General features: G+C 27.5%; 1 protein-coding gene across 1 annotated transcript in view; it reads left to right on the top strand.

Moving 5' to 3' along the window:
* Ten-a (Teneurin-a transmembrane protein) overlaps positions 1–23,029 on the top strand; it is a 610,089-nt gene that overhangs the window by 322,046 nt on the left and 265,014 nt on the right. The window contains exon 3 of the mRNA XM_075299300.1: positions 21,996–22,277. Within this exon, the coding sequence (XP_075155415.1) occupies positions 21,996–22,277 (282 nt within the window). The remainder of the gene's footprint in view (positions 1–21,995; positions 22,278–23,029) is intronic.

Below are 23,029 nucleotides of genomic sequence, written 5' to 3'. Positions count from 1 at the left end.
AAACAAAACATTAAAAATCCTTGATAGGTATTTAGCACACAAACCCAAACTCCAGCAATAAAGAAAAACATACATAAACACCCATAGATTCATGCATATTTAAACACAGGGAGATAGAGAGAGGCAAAGAAGAATTATCAACGCTTTGATCATTTACGCTATGTAGCATAGATATATTCATCTACCTAGCCACCTTTCCTTAATACACTAACAAACACACACACGTAAACAACAACAAGAAAAAAACATGTTATGAATTTTCTACCTCTGTTGAAGTTATACTCACGAAAACCTTAACACTCATCCTCCACCACTACTGCTACTCATCTTCTCAAATACTCACCAGCCTTACTTAGCCTCTAATAGCAAATGCTTGCCATGGCCTTTGAGGGTGTTGTTAGTCACTGTACTGCGGTAGTAGGGTACTTTTGTGTGTTTATACCTCCGTGGGATTGTGCGACATTTTTCCCCATTGCCACAGAATATTGTTGGGAAAATAACCGAAAACATTTTAAAGCGGGAAAACAACAGTGAAAATTATTTAAAACCTCAAAGCCAAAGAATAAAAGCTGGAGAAAATTCTTATTCAAGGTAAATTCCATTTCAAAGAATTTCGTTAAATATTTTTTTTTTTGATATGAAAAGGGAAAAATTCTAAATTGGCGGTAGGAAAATAATACAAGAGTTGGTGTTTACATATTTTCCGTATGGCATTGTTTGTTTTGAGTAATTTTATGCTCTCACGCTTCTCTCTCTCTCTCTCTCCATCTCTCGGTTAGACATATTCTTGTTTTCTCTTCTCTTTTATAAGATTCTCTTTGGAGTAGAACTAAATTACTCAAACATTAGATTTGAGTTATAATTGTTTGCCTAAAACAATAAATCAGCTGATTGGGATTGAAAAGAGGAATTTTCGAGTATTAGCTGAATCGTTGGGATAATCGTTTTTTGTTTTTAATATAAACAGTAAACAATGTAAGAAATCAAGAAAATGCAAGCTAAACATTAGAGCTGGTAGCTCTAATAAAATTTGTGATGAATGAATGATGTTAGTATAGATTTTAAAATGAGGATTTCCGCATAGATCCAAACAAACTACAAGCTGTTGCAGCTTAAAAATAATTTATAAACAGTTAATGGAAATAATTTTTTGAGGGAAAAGTAAGTTTAAAATTTAATTTATTTTTTTTAGTATGTGTTGGTAAAAACTCCCATTCGGAAATTGTTCAATGACCTATACAAAGACAAATTGTTTTAAAATGTTTTCCACAAGTGGATGAAAATAGATGTGCCAAAATCATAAAATTTGTTTATCTACAAGAATAACGTATACAACTTCCGCTTACTCGTTTGTCTATAATGCCTGCGGTTATGCGAATTCTTCTATTTGCCATAGCATATTTTAATTTGTTTATATCATATTAAAAGCATTTGATGAGGGTTTGTCATTTGTCTTTGCATGGCATAAAATGCCAAAAACTAAATAAAAGCAGGCAATCTCGAACAAAAAAAAACGAAAATAAAACACAAACGTTCTCGAGAAGAAAGATCAAAAAGATTAAAAGGCAATTATTTTTGTTGTTTTGCCTGGATTTTCCACCCTGTGATTTTGTGAGTGAATGAGTGATATGGCTAAAGGAAGTATTTAGATATTTACAGTGTTATTAATTTTACTTGCAAATCCTAAAACCAAGAGGATTTGAGCTGTATGCTTGAGTGCCTTGAAAGGTTTTGGCAAAGTGAGGACGATTGAAAGACTACTATGCTACAACATTCTTGGTATGAGAAGACTAATTGAAAATTGGTTTGACAAGTCCATAAAATTTTTGGGGATCTATAGAAAGGTAGGAGGTACAAAATGGGAGGAAATAATTTGAATATGGCAAATATTCTAGTGAAAGTAATCAATCAAAAAAGAAGTCCCAAAGCGAGGAATGAGAAATGTTTTAAGTCCCTTAAAAACGGCAACATGGAAGACTATTAAATTAAAGCTCTTTAAAAATTAAAAGAAACTTAAAGACAACTTTGAAAAAATCCAATTAAAATTTCCTTCTTTCTTTAAAACATAGTTCAAACAATTTTTTTTTTGCCAAATTTATCTATTCCATTTTCATTCCATTTCTAATTACGACAATTGCTTTACCAGAAAATAACATGGAAAATTCTTCTTTCTTATGGTTGAAATTAATTTCAACATTTTTATATCATAAAAAAAATTATGCTACCATGGCCAAAAATATGTTAAGTGTGTTCTTGTTAGATTTCTTACACACACAAAAGTCATAACCGCAAATATGCTCTGAACACACACACACACAATTATCCCAAATAACCAACATTCTTCTTAAGTAGCCACTAGCCCTATGAACATGGGCAATTTTTTGAATTCCCCAATATCCTTAGAGTTTTCCTACAGCAGTTTCCATAATTCGCTATAATTACCATATTTGCTGATGAAAGCATAGTCGTCGAGTGTGGTAAGTCCATGTTGTAGGATTTCAATTTATGTTTCTTTTTGTTGTTGGTTTTTTGTTATGGGTAGTGATAGCGAGAGAGAGGCGGAGAGAAACAGTTATTACATTAGCATAAAAATACGAGCCAATAGAGTTGTCATTGGTGAATACTTTATGAAATGTGGATTTTTGGGAGAATTATTAAATATCGATAAGTTACAAACTTATCGTTATTAAAAATTCAAGTATCGATAATATCGATATTAATAATTTATTTGTAATTTTAAAGCCCAATGTCCAATTATAACAAAATTAAACAGACAAACAAATCGGTCTGCTAAAGATGTTGCTTCCTTTGGGGTAGTGATAGCGAGAGACGGAGAGATAGACGGAGAGAAACAGGTTTTACGAGCCAATAGGGATTTTCGGAGAGGGGAATTGATAAATATCGATAATGTACAAAATTATTATTATATAAATTGCAAATCTGACAACATTTTCTATATAGAAATAAAACTTCGAGAAAATTTTCTATATAGGAATACAATTTTGAGAAAATGTTGTATATAGGAATAAAATTTTGACGAAATTTTCTATAGAAATACAATTTTGACAAAATTTTCTATTGAAATAAAATTTTGAAAATATTTTCTATAGAAATAATATTTTGACAAAATTTTAAATTTTCTATAGAAATAACATTTTGACAAAATTTCTATATAGAATTAAAATTAGACAAATTTTTTTATATGGAAATAAAATATTGACAAAATTTTCTTTAGAAATAAAATTTTGACAAAATTTCCTATTGAAATAAAATTTTGACAAAATTTTTTATAGAAATAATATTTTGACAAAATTTTCTATAGAAATAAAATTTTGAAAAAAAAATCTATATAGAAATAAAATTGGACAAATTTTTAATATAGAAATAAAATTTTGACAAAATTTTCTATAGAAATAAAATTTTGACAAAATTTTCTATTGAAAAAAAATTTTGACAAAATTTTCTATAGAAATAATATTTTGACAAAATATTCTATAGAAATAAAATTTTGAAAAATTTTTCTATTAAAATAAAATTTTGCCAAAATTTTCTATAGAAATGAAATTTTGACATAACTTTTTATATAGAAATAAAATTAGACAAATTTGTCTATATAGAAATGCAATTTTGACAAAATTTTCTATAGAAATAAAATTTTGACAAAATTTTCTATTGAAATAAAATTTTGACAAAATTTTCTATTGAAATAAAATTTTGACAAAATTTTCTATAGAAATAAAATTTTGAAGAAAAAAATTTCTATATAGAAATAAAATTAGACAAATTTTGACAAAATTTTCTATAGAAATAAAATTTTGATAAAATTTTCTACAGAAATAAAAATTCGACATAAATTTTCCATATAGAAATAAAATTTTGACAAAATTTTCTATAGAAATGAAATTTTGACAAAACTTTCTATAAAAATAAAAATTGTAACAAAACTTTATATAGAAATAAAATTTTGGCACGGTGGCTCCGTGGTGCAATGGTTGAACGATTTTTTGCTTTGTAGTCAAGATGCAAAAAGACAACGAATTTAAAGCCAATTTCATTAAATTTAAAGAATTTTTCTGAATTATTAAAGTCAAATTAACCGTAGCCCAAAAAATTTTCTTCCGTGTTATGATACCAATTTTTAAGTGAAATCACTTAATTATAAGGACAATACGACTTCATTGAAAAGTTTATCGACTTTTGGACAAGGAAAAAAGCTAAGCAAAATTTGCATTCGTAATTTAAAGACATGAAATCTTTGACCTCACGACAATATTTTTTTTCAGTGTAGAATTTTGAGAAAATTTCTTATAGAAATAAAATTTTGTTAAAAATGATTAAACCGATTTCTCGAAAAAATCCCCAAAAAACCCCAAACTTAAGAAAATTCCCTACCAAATCCTCAATTCCTTTGACCTCACGACAATATTTTTTCAGTGTAGAATTTTGACAAAATTTCTTATAGAAATAAAATTTTGTTAAAAATGATTAAACCTATTGCTCGAAAAAAAAAATCCCCACAAAAATCCCCAAATTTAAGGAAATTCCCCCCCAAATCCTCAATTCCTTTGACCTCAGGACAATATTTATTCAGTGTTGAATTTTGACAAAATTTCTTATAGAAATAAAATTTTGTTAAAAATGATTAAACCGAATTCTCGAAAAAAAAAATCCCCAAATTGAAGGAAATTCCCCACTAAATCCCCAAGTCCCCAACTAAGAAATTTCGTCCCCATTCACGAAAAAATATTCCCCGATTTGGGAAAAAATCCCCAATACTGGCAACTATGCCTTCAACATAGACTTTTGATTTTTTACAAAGCGACTACTCTGGTTTTTTTTTTTTTGATTGGTCTAAATAGACTAAACCATTGTTATAAAGACCAAAATCGACTAATTTAACTTTAACAAAAAATCGAAAGGTTATATATTTAATTTTAAGAGTTCACAGTTTAACTTTTAAATTTAACAAAGTTGAAAGGATGACTTTTTCAAATTTTCGAAAAATTTTAAATTCTTAAATTTGACATTTTGCAATGGGATCAAAAATATAATTTGGTCTATTTACACTGAAAAAAATATTTAAGTAATATTAAAGATTATACAACCTAAATTTTAGCATGTGCAATTTACAAAATCTTAAGGAAAATGGAAGGTCAAAATCTTTGGAACCAAGTAAAGGTTTTTTGAGTGTACATTTGGTCTACAAGTTCATGCAGTTTTTTAACACATTGTATTATTATAAAAAAGAATGGGATTTGAAAAATAGGGGGGGGGGGTTCAAAAAGACCCCAAAATTTAACAAATGTCCTCCTACATTTTAATCCTATTTTCCGTCTTCCTTTTCTCTGATATGGCATCCCTAACATATGATACTTAAACACATACAAAAGGTCCCACAAAGTCAACTTGGCCGCCAACAAGCCACAATTCAATGTACCAAAAAGTATATATTTTTTTTTGTTTTTTCTTTTTGGCCAAGTAGTATTCTTTCGGCCCAGTCTGGGTCGATTGTATTCTATTTCCATGGAGTAGACAAATAATATAGCATAGACCTTTTTAAATAAGAATATTTTCCCCCCTCTCGCAAAAGTTCTTCTTTGTCTGTTGCCTATATTTGTTACATTTAATATAATTTCATATTTATGCAAAAACCATACGTAAAAAAAACTACTTGCCCTATACAGCATATATATGCTACAGTCCTAACGAAAATTGCAAATGAAAATGTACATGCAAATGCAAAATCTATCTACATACATATTTTTTTATACTTATACATATAAAGGCAATCGTAATGTGGGCAGCATTGTACATATTTTTCCATTTGCATGGTACACTAAAGAATCCTTACGAAAGTCGAATTTCTCATGAACACATAAAACACAAAAAAATCCATGTTAGTATTTTTTTATGAAATATATATTAAATGCGTTTACGAAACACATCCATATTTTAGCGAAGAGCAAAAGTCTATACAAGCTTCGCATGTCTGATATTAATATCAAACGATTGGGGTAAAACAAACATTCATTTATTTATAATTGTTTGATATGATGGAAAATTTTGTACGTATATCTTTCCCTGATGATATAATTATTAATATAGGATTTTGTGTTTAAATTAAAAATATGTTCAAGAGCCTTCTTCTGTATTGTAAAAACATTTAATCTTTTTTTTTGCTCCTCAAAGGCATATCTTAACCATAATAGAATTTGTGGTATATTAAATTAATTTAAAATAAATTTCTAAATAGACACTCCAGTAAAATAGTTTTTTTTTATTGGTCATTTATTCATTTATTATACACTTTAAATTTTGGACTCTGAAATATTTGTAAGAATTAGCATATGGACTTTAAAGGCCTTCCCAGCAAAGAAAAAATTGGAAGTTGTTCTAAAGGCCTCTGGTCATTTTTCTTGATTTCATTTTCTTTTTATGTTCACATGGATGGGTGTTAAAAGCACTTCCAAAAATATCCTCCTAAAGATGTGCTCTATTTTAACTACACAGAAAGTTCTTTTAATTCGATTTTTATAACTCGCTTTTTTCATATTTTTAGTGGGTAATTTTATCTTTTAGTAGGAATTATTAAAATGATAAAAATTATTTAAATTTTTTCCATAAAATAATAAATCCATTCGAGAAAATTTGCGAATGTTTGAAAATATTTGACGTCCAACGTTTCCGACAAACTTTAGAATGCATTAAAAATCATAAAAATTATTAAGGATTCATTGGCAAAATATCACAAAAATTTTTAATTCACTTGCCAAAAGACTGAAGTCAGATCACACCTTAAGAAGTGATGCAAATTCAATATAACGGCTGTTGAAATTGTGGACAATAGTGAAGTCCATGTTGAATTTTTAGCTTCTGCATCAATTTTGCACTACTTCCGAATCCAAAACAGAACTTTCTCACTACCTTTTGGGCGATGCTTTTTTTGCTGGGTTACCAACCTTATTGGTTACTTAAAAATCACATAAGCCGAATTTTTGAAGATATTTGAGGTCCAACGTTTCGGATAAGCTTTAGAATGCATTAAAAATCATAAAAATTATTTATTTGGCAAAATATTGCAAAAATTTTTAATTCACTTGCCAAAACACCGAAATCGATCGGATCATACCTTAAGAAGTGATAAAAATTCAATACAACGTCTGTTGAAATTGTGGACATGGTGAAGTCCATGTTAATTCCATCGCTTCTGCCCCAATTTTGCACTACTTCCGAATCCAAAAAATAACTTTTTCACTACCTTTTGGGCGATGCTTTTTTTCTGGGTTACTAACCTTATTGGTTACTTAAAAATCACATAAGCCGAATTTTTGAAAATATTTGAGGTCCAACGTTTCGAACAAGCTTTAGAATGCATTAAAAATCATAAAAAATTTGGTAAAATATCACAACATTTTTTAATTCACATACAAAACACCGAAATCGATCGGATCACACCTTAAGAAGTGATGCAAATTCAATACAATGGCTGTTGAAATTGTGGACAATAGTGAAGTCCATGTTGAATTTTTAGCTTCTGCACCAATTTTGCACTACTTCCGAATCCATAAAAGAACTTTTTCACTACCTTTTGGGCGACGCTTTTTTTTGCGGGGTTACTAATCTTGTTGGTTACTTAAAAATCACATAAGCCGAATTTTTGAAAATATTGGGGGTCCAAAGTTTCAGATTAATTGATAAAATATCACAAAAATTTGTATTTCACTTGCCAAAACACCGAAGTCAGATCACTTAAGAACTGATGCAAATTCAATGAAAAGCTGTTGAAATTGTGAATTCATCGCTTCTGCACCAATTTTGCACTAGTTCCGAATCCAAAAAAAAAAACTTTTTCACTCCTCTGTTTGGCGACGCTTTTTTTTGCTGGTTTACTAATCTTCTTTGTTACTTAAAAATCATATAAGCCTATTAAGTCAGGACAACAAAAAGCTTTTTTCTAAATTGCCAGCAATTTATGATGGTCAATAATGACAAAATGTTCACACTTTGTGCCAACTTTACCCCAAGTGTCTATGAGTTCAAGGTCAATATACGAAAATGATTGGTATTAATGTGTGCCTGGATCTAATAAAAGTTGACAGTGTAAAACAAAAAAAGTTTGTTTTTTCATATTTTCAAAGTGACATCAAAAAAATGATGGCATTCCCCTGACACATAAGTTCGTTGGAATAAATGCCTTGTCATATTCCATAAGCAAATCGAGGATATTTTGACCTTACAAAGAGGGACAACGTCTAGACAAAAACTAAATAGTGGAACCATTGAATTTATATGCTCTACATACACTCATCACGTTAACGATGCCAAGTGAAATGAAGCTTCTTCTGCAAAAAATCAACAAAATTTTCCATGGTTCATTTGCCTAGATTTAATGGGATTTTTTACGCACGTTTTCACTGAATGACAATGACGACATGATGATAGTGGTGGCTTCGTTGTGCAGGAGGTGCCTTGGGGATTTTGTTCATTTTTCTTACATTCGTTTGTACCAGACTAAATCAAATATGCGCAAATAATTGATTATTTCGAATAAGAATGAATAATTCTACGGATATACATCATTTCATTGTCTACTGATTAAGTGACTTTAGGCGAATGTATTTGGGTGAGGGCTAAGGAACAAAGAATTCCAGGATAATAAACTTTACCACCACAACTATTGCGATGACATGGGTGCACACGCTCTCTCTCTCTCTCTCTGTATACAGTCATATCTTACCACATAGACACACGTGCTATTTCATTTGCAACACTCACTCATATTCACACACACATTCATTTAATTAACGCCTAACGATATGCAATTTAACAAAGCCATGCAGATCAATTACAAAGGCAGGAGCCTATTGGGGATGCATCTTTTTTCGTTTTCTTGATTTTTGTTATATGTGAAAAAAATATTTAAGGACGGCTCTGGTCATTTTCCCTTGATTTCATTACACATGGATATTCTATATGCCAAAAGCAAATCGTATTTCTTCGTGGGGGAAACACGTAATCGTATACAAATATTTACCGTAGAAAATTGTTATCAAATTGAAATGTTGGTGAAAATGTGTGGTGATTTCTGTTATTGTCTATTATATGTGTATGTGTGTGTGAGAACAGATAAATGCCTCATTTTTTCTACTCTTTGCCATTTAGTTTCTTCTTAATGGGGATGGTTGTTGGTTTTGGTTTTTTTTTTGGCCGTTGTCATTGGTATGTGATTGAAATTTGGCTCTAACAGCCTGCAGGGCAACACGTGTGGGTTGTTAGTTCAATGTTTACTATAGTTGTCAGTGCTTGGTTTTCTACTTCTTTTTTTACTATGAATATTCCCCCAATTCTACAAATGTTTTGTGTATACGAAATACTATTAAGAAATACTAATGAAGAAGGATATTAATTGTTTGATTTTTTTTTTATAAAAAACTTGGTTACAGAATTTAATTATTGTATCATTAGTAAAGCTAAGGAGTTAGAATAAACATAAATATTTGGAATACATACTTGAATAATTGGGAAATTGTCTTAATTTCTCATAAAGTACGGTTGCAGTTTTGGCATTTAGCTATAAAAAAGTCCCATTTAAAATATAGGTCTGGCTGTGCGTCCATAGATAACGGTTGCCACTCGTGCCAAAAATAATCTACTAATATTTTAAGAAAATTTTACCAAATAAACAATCATTATTATTTATTTATTACTTAATTTATTATAATCACAAATTTATACGAGCACTAGAATTTTTTGATAAAAAATTTTTGGTTAGTATGAAACATTTTTTTTTTTCTACGAAAGAAACGTGTTATTAATTTGTTAGTTATTTCAGTTCCTACTTCTACAAAAACAGAGAACCTAACTAACAGTGGACTTTGATAGTAACACAAAAATTAAAACTTTAAAAAATATTGAATTTGTAGAAAATTTCATCAAAGATTTGATTCCACTGAAAATTTTGTCAAAATTTTACTTCTTTAGAAAATTTTGTCAAAATTTTATTTCTTAAGAATATTTTATCAAAATTCTATTACTATAGAGAATGTTGTCGAAATTTTATTTCTATAGAAAATTTTGTCGAAATTTTATTCCTATAGAAAATTTTTTCAAAATTTGATTTCTAAGGAAACTTTTGTAAAAATTTTATTTCTACAGAAAGAAAGTTTTGTCAAAATTTTGTTAAAATTGTATTTCTATAGAAAATTTTGTCAAAATTGCATTTCTATAGAAAATTTTGTCAAAACTGTATTTCTATAGAAAATTTTGTTAAAATTTTATATCTATAAATTTCAAAAAATTTCAGAAAATATTGTCAAAATTTAGAAATTTTATTTCTATAGAAATTCTTGCCGAAATTTTATTTCTATAGAAAATTTTGACAAAATTTTATTTCTATAGGAAATTTTGTGAAAATTTTATATCTATAGGAAATTTTGTCAAAATTTTATTTCTATAGAAAATTTTGTCAAAATTTTATTTCAATAGAAAATTTTGTCAAAATTTTATTTCAATAGAAAATTTTGTCAACATTTTATTTCTATAGAAAATTTTGTCAAAATTGTATTTCTATAGGAAATTTTGTCAACATTTTATATAAACCGGCAATCAATGTAAAGCCTTTTTTTCGGAAGGTTCAAGTGAACTGCCTGAATTTATTCTGATAATTGGTTGATAGTTTTGCTGCAAGTAGAGGATGTTGACGAGGAATGTGGTAATTCCGAAACGAATGTGGGCTTTGCCAAATAAATTTCACAAACATTCTTTTCCTCTGTTGGTTAAGCTACACTTGTAGTTTAGTCAATGTATGGTTTTAAACTGAAATCAAAAAAACAACAAAATTTTATTTCTATAGAAAATTTTGTCAAAACTTTATTTCTATAGGAAATTTTGTCAACATTTTATATCTATAAATTTCTATAAAAAATGTTGTCAAAATTTAGATATTTTATTTCTATAGAAAATTTTGTCAACATTTCTGATAATTTCATTTCCAAAAAAAATTTTGTAAAAATGTTATTCTTATAGAATATTTTCTCAAAATTGTATTCTTATAGAAAATTTTCTCAAAATTTTATTTCTATAGAAAACTTAATCAAATTTTGATTTTTATAGAAAATTTTGTCAAAATTTTATTTCTACGAGTATAGAAAGTTTTGTCAAAATTTTATAACTATAAATTTCTACAGAAAATGTTGTCAAAATTTAGAAATTTTATTTCTATAGAAATTTTCGTCGAAATTTTGTTTCTATAGAGAAGTTGTCAAAATGAAATTTCGAAGAAATTTTATGTCTATAGAAAATTTTGTCAAAATTTGATTTTTATAGAAAATGTTGTCAAAATTTGATTTTTATAGAAAATTTTGTCAACATTTTATTCTATAGGATTTTTAGTCGAAATTTTATTTCTATAGAGAAGTTGTCAAAATTTTATTTTTATAGAAAATTTCGACAAAATTTTATTTCTATAGAAAATTTTGTCAAAATTTTATTTCTATAGAAAATTTTGTCAAAATTTTATTTCTAAGAAAACTTTGTCAACATTTTATTTCTATAGGAAATTTTATCAACATTTCTGGGAATTTCATTTCTAAAGAAAATTTTTTAAAAATTTTATTGTTATAGAAAATTTTCCCAAACTATTATTTCTATAGAATATTTTCTCAAAATTGTACTTTATAGAAAATTTTCTCAAAATTGTATTGTTATAGAAAATTTTCTCAAAATTTTGTTTCAATAGAGATATTTTTCGAAATTTTATTTCTATAGAAAATTTAAGTTGGAGAGAATATTTTGCAAAATCTACCAAAACATTAAGAATTCTACCAATCTACTAAACTTACTGTTTGTTTCTACCATTCTTGGTAGAATTCTACCAACTGTGGCAACCGTGCCATATATCCATTTATTTATTTATACAAATTTACTTGGTTCCAAAGATTGTGACCTTCCCTTAAGGATTTTGGAATTGATTCCGAACCAAAGATTGGGCTTCTTTAAAATAGAGACATTTTTTTTAGTGACCTATGTGGCTTTAAATCTAGGACCAATAAAATTAAAATTAGGATACAGATCTCATTTATCAAATTTTAATTCTGTTTTTGCAGTTTATTAATAAAACTATTCACGTTCACACAAAAGCCAAGGATAAAAATCGAAATTATAACGGAAACATCAAAGTAAAAATTGTTTTCTTCATTCAAAAAAAAAAAAAAATTAAACAAAACAGTCCTTGTCTATATTGGCAGAGGTTATATCTTAAACCTTAAAGTTCAATGTTTCAGTTAAATGTACAAACAAATACTAGTTTAAAAATCCAAATTATAACGGATACTTCAAAGTAAAAAACGTTTTTTTAATTCAAAAAAAAAAAAGAAAAACTTTAAACCAAAGACGCTAAATCATCAAAATAAGTCTTAGCCTATATTTGAAGCATTTTTATCTTAAATCTAAAGTTTAACTATTTCAGTTAATTTAAAGACAATTTCTTTAAATCAAAAATGTGTTTCTTTACTTTAAGGAAAATTCAAAGACATCCGACTTTAACGGAGTGATGCAAATTTACAAAATTTGTGTCCTAATTTTAATGAACAAAAAATAATAAAATTTAAACAAAGATTATAAAATTTAATTTAATTAAAATTTCATTATTTTAAAAGAAATTTGCCCTTAATATTTTTTAATTTTCGCATCCTAAAATTTAGGTTGCGTAATCTTTAATATCGCGTAAATATTTTTTTGCAAAAAACCCCCAATGACCATACAAAGGTAATTGACTTTAAAGATGTGTACGTACGCTGGAACTTAATCGCGCATTTAACTTTTTCGAGGTTCATTTAAGTGCATAGTGTTAAAAGTCCTATAATGATCATTTAAATTATAAAATTATTTTTTCCATAAATTATTATCATACAGATATTCACAAATACAATAAATATTTCTTTCTCGTATACAAAATTTCATTATATGTCGAATACACACACAGAATTTCTCCCAAAGAAATGATTTTTTGTTTGTTTGGGTTACAAGAATCTCACAAAACTCTAACATTCCTTAAACCATAATGTGGTAGACCCCCAAAAAGTATACATTTTTCTACGATTTTTTGGTTTTGGGCTAACCTAAAAGTATGCAACACTATTTTATAAAATTGTTGTTTGTTAAAATTTATTTGGTAAAAGATTTTCAAAACTATTTACCAAATAATCGAAATAATTTCATAGGGTTTTGTAAACCTAAACATCCATTCGGTCAAAGGGGAAGCATAAAATCCACAACAAAAGGCTATTTCCGTTTGCCTACATATGGTATATATACGTTCGTGTGTCTTTAGCGAAACCTAAACCAGACTCATTTATTAGCACAATGTCAGAAAAATTTACACAGTTTCCCAACAAAATGCCACAAACTTTGAAATACTTATACTTATAAATGGGCAATAATATTTTCATGCCATAATTTTCAAAACGACTAGACTGACTTCAACACCACATATGTACTACATGCAAAACTACTATATCAAATGTTTTCAGCCATAACCATTTGGATAAAATTTCCATATTAGGTCTTATTTACGTATGCATATTGCTTTCGTGTGTGTGTGTGTATATATGAATTTTTGCGAATGTATCCTTGTATTTAACAGATCTATAACAATTTACATCCCTGCGAGAAAATCAAGCAAGTGGCGAAAGTAGAATGGCCCAAGCTTTGGGCTAAACTTTATCCGATTAACAACAAACTAACTACAATGTTAGTAGAAATTTGCTAAAGTTAAGTGGGAAGTCAGTGGCTATTATGATCACACACATACACAAGCAGTTTTATGTGAATAAATGTATAAGTATATGTGCATAGTGAAATTGTGTGCAAATGTCTGCTTTAGTGATTTATTAGCAACAAAAATAGATTAAAGCAATTTAAATTAAGTTGTTCAACCATAAACTTTTGTACGTCCTACCCCCCTCAAGACCTCATTTTGTGGACAGAACATCAGACTAAATAGCCTGAGCAAAACAGGACGGTAAAACTGATTTTACAGTTTGCATACGAAATTTTATTGCTAATGGTCACTACCTAAAAAGTTAAGTATTGGTTGATATTTTATCTTATCGACTTTGTTGGAAAATTATTTTGAAATTTTCTATTAAATAAAACCATGGAAATATTTTTATTGTGAAAATTTCATTTCGCTGAATTTTTCTATTAAGCATTTTTTTACAGAAAATTTAACAAAATATTTTCATTTCGCTGAATTTTTCTATTAAGCATTTTTTACAGAAAATTTAACAAAATATTTTTATTGTGGAAAATTTCATCGAATTTTGTATTGGAATTTTTGTATTTGAATTTTTGTTTCTTTAGAATATTTCGTCAGTCACATTTTTATTTTCGTCAAGAATTTGGGGAAAACTTCAATTTATTGCATTTGTTAGAAAATTGCGTTTAAATGCTTAATTAAAGAAAAGTTTTTTTTAATAAAACAAAATTTCTTTAAAATTTTATTTTTGTAGAAAATTTTGTCATAACAAAGGTGATAATTGTTCGAAAATTTCGTTGAAGTTTTCTATTAAATAAAAGTTAAAGAATTTTATAAAACAATGAAAATAAAATATTCTAGAAAATTTCATCAAAAATTTCCTTTTATTGCAAATTTTTTCAAAAATAAAAAAAAAATTAAAGCATTTTATAAAACAATTAAAAAAAATACTCCAGAAAATTTCATCAAAAATTTATTTTTATTAAAAATTTGTCAAATCTTTATTTCTATAGAAAATTTTGTTTAAATTTTTTTTTTTTTTGGTAGAGAAAATTGTCGAAACATTTTTTTTAGAAAATCTCTCTGAATTTTCTATTAAATAAAATCAATTTTTAATAGGAAATTAAATAAATATTTTTATTGTGGAAATTTGATTTGGACGAAAAAAACCAGCCTGTGTTGATATCAGGCTAACATAAAAAAAATTGAAAATTTCTCCGATATATCTTTTTATTGGAAATTTTGTCTTAACTCTATGGAAAATTTCGTCGAAATATAGTTCATTATGCAATTTTGTTAAAATTTTATTTCAGTGGAAAATATTGGCAAAATTTTATATCCATAGAAAATTTCTTTGTTATTTATTTTTATAGAAAATTTCGTCAAAATTTGTGCTTTCTAGAGAAATAATTAAAAATGTATTTTTATAGAAAATTCATTAAAAACTTTATTTGAAATTTGGTTAATTTTTTTCTGCATTAAAATTTCTGGAAATTTTATTTTGTATAAAAAATTTGTTTTTTTTTTTAATTTTAGTGTTTTCAGAAAATTACATTTTATGTAAAATAACTAATATTTGTCGAAATTTTATTCATTTATTTATTTATTTATCTACTTAATTAGTCGAAATATTTTTCATAGGAAATTTTGTGAAATTTCTATTATTTTGTCGAAATTTTATTTTGTATAAAAACTTATTTTTTTTTTTAAATTTTAGTGTTTTCAGAAAATTACATTTTATGTAAAATTACTAATATTTGTCTAAATTTTATTTATTTATTTTAGTTTTTATTTTTTCGAAAAATTTTTTTATAGAAAATTTTATGAAATTTTATTTCTAGTATTTTGTCGAAATTTTATTTTCTACAAAAAATTAGTTTTTTTTTTTAATTTTAGTGTCTCCAGAAAATTACTTTTTATGAAAATAACTAATATTTGTCGAAATGTTATTTATTTATTTATTTTTTTTTTTTTTTGATTTTATTCGATTTTTTTTATAGGAAATTTTGTGAAATTTTATTTCTATTATTTTGTCGAAATTTTATTTTTCCATGAAATTTCGTAATTTGTTTAATTTAAATTTAATTTCCTTAAAGTTTTATTTTTTTAACAATCATTGAACAAAAATTGGTGGACATGCAATAGATACAAAAAAGTTGGCCCAAGTTTTACTTTTTTAGAAATTTATTTCGCAAACATTTAATTTCTGCAGAAATTCTCTTATAAATTTTATTCCTTTAGAAAATCTCCTTGAATATTTATTTCAAAAGAAAATTTCATCGAAATTTTAATTTTATAAACAAGGTTGTCGTAATTTTATCTTTCTACAATTATATTTTGCATAAAATAAATAAATTGTTATAGAAATAACAATTTTTCGTAATAAAATCATTCTAGAAAATTATATATAATATAAAATATAAAATTTGCATTTTCTATAAAACTTTAAAATGTCTACGTTTTGGAAGATGTAGTCATTGAAATGTTATATTTCTCTACAAAATTTTATTCAAGTTGTATTTTTAGAGAAATCCCTTTCATTACCAATAATACTGAAATTTTAATTTATTAAAATAAGAAATTTTTTAAAAACGGAATTTTATTTATTCAAAATAAACTAAATTTCGTATTTGCTTAAAATTGTACTTTTATAATAACTTTGCTAAACTGTTGTATATAGTTTTATTTTCCGAACGATATTTGTTTAAGTTTATTTATTCAAAAGTATTTATTAAAACTTTATAATAATATTAGAAAAAAATCGATTTAATATAGTTACATATTAACGTACTTTTACACATATAGAAAAAGGTTAAGTTTTCTACACTGTCATAAGAACACAAGCTAATTTGCTTAGTGCTTAGAGAAAACGTATTTAATGACAGTACATATGCTGTATGGGAACGAAAAGTACATGCATGTAAATATAAGTAAATACGGCAGTTAAAGGATATGACCACTCCGTTGGTCAGCAGGAGTTTTAAGACCACATGCCATCATGGAAGTTATAAATGTTTCCGTGGTTTTATAGTTCTATACCATTTTTGTGAATAAGTTTATAATAGTAGTGTAACATGTATACTCATGAAGGACCTTAACAACAAAATAGCAAAAGTTTTACAAACTTTAATGTTGTGTTGATAAGATTTATTGAAAAAAAAAATAAGTAATTCCGCAAAATGATGAATAGCAAACAAAAATGTTTTCGCATACACAAAAGTAAAGCATACTTTTAGGGTCAGCTAATGTAAAGTATACATTTGGGTTTATGATTACAAAAATATTTTTGCAAAATAAAAGCATAGCTTTAGGTGCTACAATAGAATACATTTCAAAGGGTCACACAAAGTAATGTGTAAAAAAAATTATTAATATATATTTAAATTTATTTTTAAATCCATGAGGCTTATCATGGTATCTAGCCATGGGATTATGTATGTACCCAAAAGTCTATAGAAATATTTTAACAGGAAGAAACATAAAAGAGTATGGAAAAGTCAGAAATTCATGCCTTTTCATATTTTCCCCTTGGCGGGAAATTTCGTATGTTCCTTATGTATGATTAATAAATTCAATTTTTATAAAAAAAAAAAATAATCTGTATATGTTTTAACTCTTCCTTTATACCTATATTCCACATTCAAATACATTGTCATTTATTCATAAATTTCCCATAGGAAATACCCTTCCACCAAATGAATATTGTATCGGGTAAAAAAAAAGAAGCAAACAAAAAAAGACAAATATAAGCAAAAATGTGGAAATAACATAAAAGTAAACACTTATCGAACCATTTGCTATCGTGGTCGGTGTTTATTTGTTGACGGAGGTGCCGCCGCCATTGTTGTCTCCGGTCCGATTCAATAAACCAACAAAAAGCCTACGGGCTGATATCCGTTTATTAATGTCGATAATTCTCGGCCGTCGATAATATTCGGTTACTGTAAATAACACAACAAAAACTAAAATAACAAACGGAATTACTATGGAAATTCATAAAATTACTCGAAGAGAGTAAGGCCACGGAGTCAAGAAAATATGCTAAAAGAGAATATAAAAATTTCAAAATTAAAAAAAAAATTAAATAAAACCAAATAATATAACAAAAAAATAATTTTTAGAAAAGTTTTTAGGACAAAATTTTTAATCCTTCTATAGCACCATAAAAATGCAGTAAATATATGTCATTCGCATATATTTTTTCAAAATTTTTGAAAATTTCCATAAAATTTAGGAAACAAATATTATTCGTATACATATTCTAAATACAAATTTTAAATTTTTACATAAAACATAAAAAGAACAAAGCTTTTAATGAAATTTCTGCCTGTGCAATAAAATTTCGTCTCAATTTTTGTGAAATTTTCACTTAAAATAAAAAGCTAGAAATATAGGTAAGGTTAGGTTAGGTTAGGTTATGTGGCAGCCCGATGTATCAGGCTCACATAGACTATTCAGTCCATTGTGATACCAGATTGGTGAACTTCCCTCTTATCACTGAGTGCTGCCCGATTGTATGTTAAGCTCAATGACAGGACCCTCCTTTTTATAGCCGAGTCCGAACGGCGTTCCACATTGCAGTGAAACCACTTAGAGAAGCTTTAAAACCCTCAGAAATGTCACCAGCATTACTGAGGTGGGAAAAACCTTTTAGTGTTCGGTCGTAGCAGGAATCGAACCCACGACCTTGTGTATGCAAGGCGGGCATGCTAACCATTGCACCACGGTGGCTTGAAATATTGAACTAACAAAATTTACAGACAAACGAAAATTTAAGAAAATTTTTTTAATGAAACCTGAACCTTTGGGAAAGAGTTCATTGAAATGTTATATTTAAAAACAAATCTATACGAAATAATGTTATTTTTTGTATTTATTTATTTTTTCACAATGTCAGTTTCATAAAAATCTTTGTCAAAAAAAGTATATACGGCCGTAAGATCGGCCAGACCGAATCTTATGTACCCTCCACCATGAATTGCGTAGAAACTTTTACTACAGACTATCCTCCACAATCGAATTACTTGGGTTGCGGTAACACTTGCCGATGGCAAGGTATCTTAAAACTTCTTAACACCGTCTTCTAAATTGTAAGTTAATCCATACGGGGTATATATTAAAAAAAGCCGATTAAATACGTATATAATTTAATTTGCCAACATTTTCTATAGAAATACAATTTTTACAAAATTTTCTATAGAAATAAATTTTTAACAAAATTTCCAACAGAAATAAAATTTTGACAAAATTTTCTATAGAAATAAAATTTTAACAAAATTTTCTATAGAAATTAAATTTTGACAAAATTTTCTATAGAAATAAAATTTTGACAAAATTTTCTATAGAAATAAATTTTTAACAAAATTTTCTATAGAAAAAAAATTTTGACAAAATTTTCTATAGAAATAAAATTTTGACAAAATTTTCTATAGAAATAAAATTTTGACAAAATTTTCTATAGAAGTAAACTGTTGACAAAATTTTTGTGTGATTGGGGATCGGCTATATATAACTATAGACTGATATGGACCAATTTTGGCATGGTTGTTAGTGGCCATATACTAGCTTAATGTACCAAATTTCAACCGAATCGGATGAATTCCAAGAGGTTCCGGAGGTCAAATTTGGGGATCGGTTTATATGGGGGCTATATATAATTATACACCCATATGAACCAATTTTTGCATGGTTATTAGAGACCATATACTAACAACAGGTACCAAATTTCAACCGGATCGGATGAATTTTGCTCTTCCAAGAGGCTCCGGAGTTCAAATCTGGGGATCGGTTTATATGGGGCTATATATAATTATACACCCATATGAACCAATTTTTGAATGGTTGTTAGAGACCATATAATAACACCACGTACCAATCTTCAACCTGATCGGATGAAATTTGCTTCTCTAATAGGCTCCGCAAATCAAATCTGGGGATCGGTTTATATGGGGGCTATATATAATTATGGACCGAATCGGATGAATTCCAAGAGGTTCCGGAGGTCAAATTTGGGGATCGGTTTATATGGGGGCCATATATAATTATACACCCATATGAACCAATTTTTGCGTGGTTGTTAAAAACCATATACTAACACCACGTACCAAATTTCAACCGGATCGGATGAATTTTGCTCTTCCAAGAGGCTCCGGAGGTCAAATTTGGGGATCGGTTTATATGGGGGCTATATATAATTATACACCCATATGAACCAATTTTTGCATGGTTGTTAGAGACCATAAACTAACACCACGTACCAAATTTCAACCGTGTCGGATGAAATTTGCTGCTCTAAGACGCTCTGTAAATCACATCTGGGAATTGGTTTATATGGGGGCTATACGTAAAAGTGGACCTATATGGCCCATTTGCAATACCATCCGACCTACATCAATAACAAGTTCTTATGCCAAGTTTCAAGTCGATAGCTTGTTTCGTTGTGAAGTTAGCGTGCTTTCCACAGACTGACGGAGGTGCTTAAATCGACTCAGAATTTCACCACGACCCAGAATATATACTTTATGGGATCTTAGAACAATATTTCGATGTGTACCAAACTGAATGACAAAGTTAATACACTCCTATTGTGGAGGTTTAAAAAAAAGTAACAATTTGACCTTAAAAATAAAAAATGACAAAAGTGTGAGAATATTTTATACTAAAACAAATAATTGCAAAATTTTATGATAAAAATTTTATGAGAAAATTAAAATTCCACAAAGGTTACCCAAAGATTTAATATGAAAAAATGTTTCAATAGAATAAAAACTAATTGCTTATTTCTTGGGTTAATTAATTTTTATATATAAAATAAATATTTGTTCTTACAAATATGAATATTCCGTTAACATTTTTCTAATTTAAAAAATAAATAAAAAATTATAGTTTTTATGAAAGATTTATTCAGAATTCAATTTTCGTGGATTTTATTAACTTGTAATTGTTTTTATGGAATAAAATGTTTAGAAAAATATAATTTTTGCTTGCAATTAATTTTTTTTTACGAATATTTCTAATTTTTTCTAGTTTCAATTTCATAAAAACATTCGTAATTTAATTTTCTTATGCAATCAAAACTTTTAAATTATATTTAGAATTTAATTATAAATAAAATTAATCAATTATCAATTACTTATAAATAAAATATAAAATTTTCTTAAAATTTTACAATATTTTCTCTTTATAGAAAATTTCTTGTGAACGTGTTCTTTATATCGTTCTATAAATTTTCTATTAAATTCTAATTGTACTCATGGCATTAAATATTCAGAAAAGAATATTTATATATTTTTTTCATACAAGAGGAAATTTTCACGAAAACAATTTTTCTTGGTTTTTTACAATTTCAATTTCATAACAACCTCTTCCACAATTTTAAATTGTGCTAATGTTTATATTTTTTATTAAATTGTATTAATACTTGAAACCAATTTGTATCAGCGTTTCAAGAATTCGATTGGATTTTTATAAATTTACAAAATTATAAATTTTTTAGAATACTAAAATTTGCAACACATTTTAGTCTCCAAAAAATTTTTGTGCTAAGAAGTAATTTAATTTTTGTGTGCAAATAATATGACAGAAAATACTTTTATTCGAATAATTTGTTTTGCAAGTATTATATTTATAACAAAATTCTATCTTTATAAATTTCATTTATTATTTAATAAAGTAAATTACCCTCGTACATTAACTTTACTTTGTGCTCCATATATATGTATATGAGTATAAATATTTAATATTACAATATTGCTACCAACTACACACATTTATGTGTGTGTTTGTGTGCGTATATGTGTACATATTGCAAATATATACACAATACTCGTCACTTGTAACTATTGATTTATGTTTTTTAATTTAAAATTTCCGTTAACAGTATTTACATTTATCCACTTGCTATTATTTGTATGTATGTGTGTGCGTATACCTATATTTACATATGCGTGCAAATACACACACACACATTGATGCAGGGAAGCTGGAAGGTCCTGCATATAGCTGAATGGTAAACTGCCATGCTGATTATAGGAATATAAAGAAGAAGAAGAATATTTCAATCCCCTACCCCCAATTTAATGAATAACATTTACATTGTCAATAAATGTACATAATTCAATGGCACATGACGCGCCATTATTTGAATGTACTGTGTTTTTTTTCGTTTGTACATAAATTTATAATGATAACACAAAAAATATTAAATTAATGTTTTCCCCCCATTTTTGTTCTTTTCCAGATTGGGTCCCATGCCTGGCACATTACACCAGCAACAAATGCCACAAAGTATGTCAACGGGTAATAATACTCTGGGCGGTCATGGTGGCCATGATCGCGGTGGAGGCGGTGGTGGTATTGGTGGCGGAGGTGTTATACCAGGCGGTGTACCCGGTACCATAAATGGCCCCAATGGTCCACATTGTCAGATGAGCGGTTCACAACCCTTGGTTATGCCCGCATTTCCATTGCGTAATTCACATTCAGCGCACGCACCACACTATTCACCCTACTCACCATCCAGGTAATGTAAAAATTCACACAAAAAATTCGAATTCCAGTTGAATATCTGTCCTGTTTCGTATTTACATATTTATTGAAATGATGAAAGTTGTATTTTCCAATTTACGCAGTTGGAAATAAATATCGAAATAAAAATATTATTACAGATTTACAACAGTGGAAGACAAAAGTTCACACATACATAAAAAAACGTTTTCCTAATTCAATCATGCAAAAAAGCGTCGCCAAAAAAGTAGTGAAAATGTTCTTTTGTGGATCTCGAAGTAGTGTATAATTGACGTAGAAGCGATGAGTTTAACATGAGCTTGTCATAAGACGGATGTCCTTCATTTTAACAGCCGTTGCACTAAATTTGCAGCAATTCTTAAGGTGTGATCCGAGACTCGGATTCCGAGTATTCAGTATTTTGGACGAGAATTAAAAAAATTTTGTGTTATTTTGTTAAATAAAAAATTTTATATTTTTTGTAATTTTTAATGCATTCTAACGCTTTTCTAAAACGTTTGATCTAAAATATTTACAAAAACTCCCAATTTTTCTTGAATGGATTTAGCATGTTTTTTTCCGACAAAATTTAAATAATATGTACCATTTTTTTAATTCTTATTCTATTTTTAAACTAATTGAAACAAAAACGCGAAAATTACCCATTAAAAATATGAACCAACTGAGTTCGAAAAGTTTGAATTAAAAGAAATTCGGTATGTGATGTTAGTATATGGCCTCTAATACCCATGTAAAAATGGGTCCATA

Source organism: Haematobia irritans, chromosome 3 (assembly GCF_050003625.1).
Source record: "Haematobia irritans isolate KBUSLIRL chromosome 3, ASM5000362v1, whole genome shotgun sequence".
In the NCBI taxonomy this organism is placed as follows: Eukaryota; Metazoa; Arthropoda; class Insecta; order Diptera; family Muscidae; genus Haematobia; species Haematobia irritans.
This window is presented reverse-complemented; position numbering and strand designations above follow the sequence as displayed.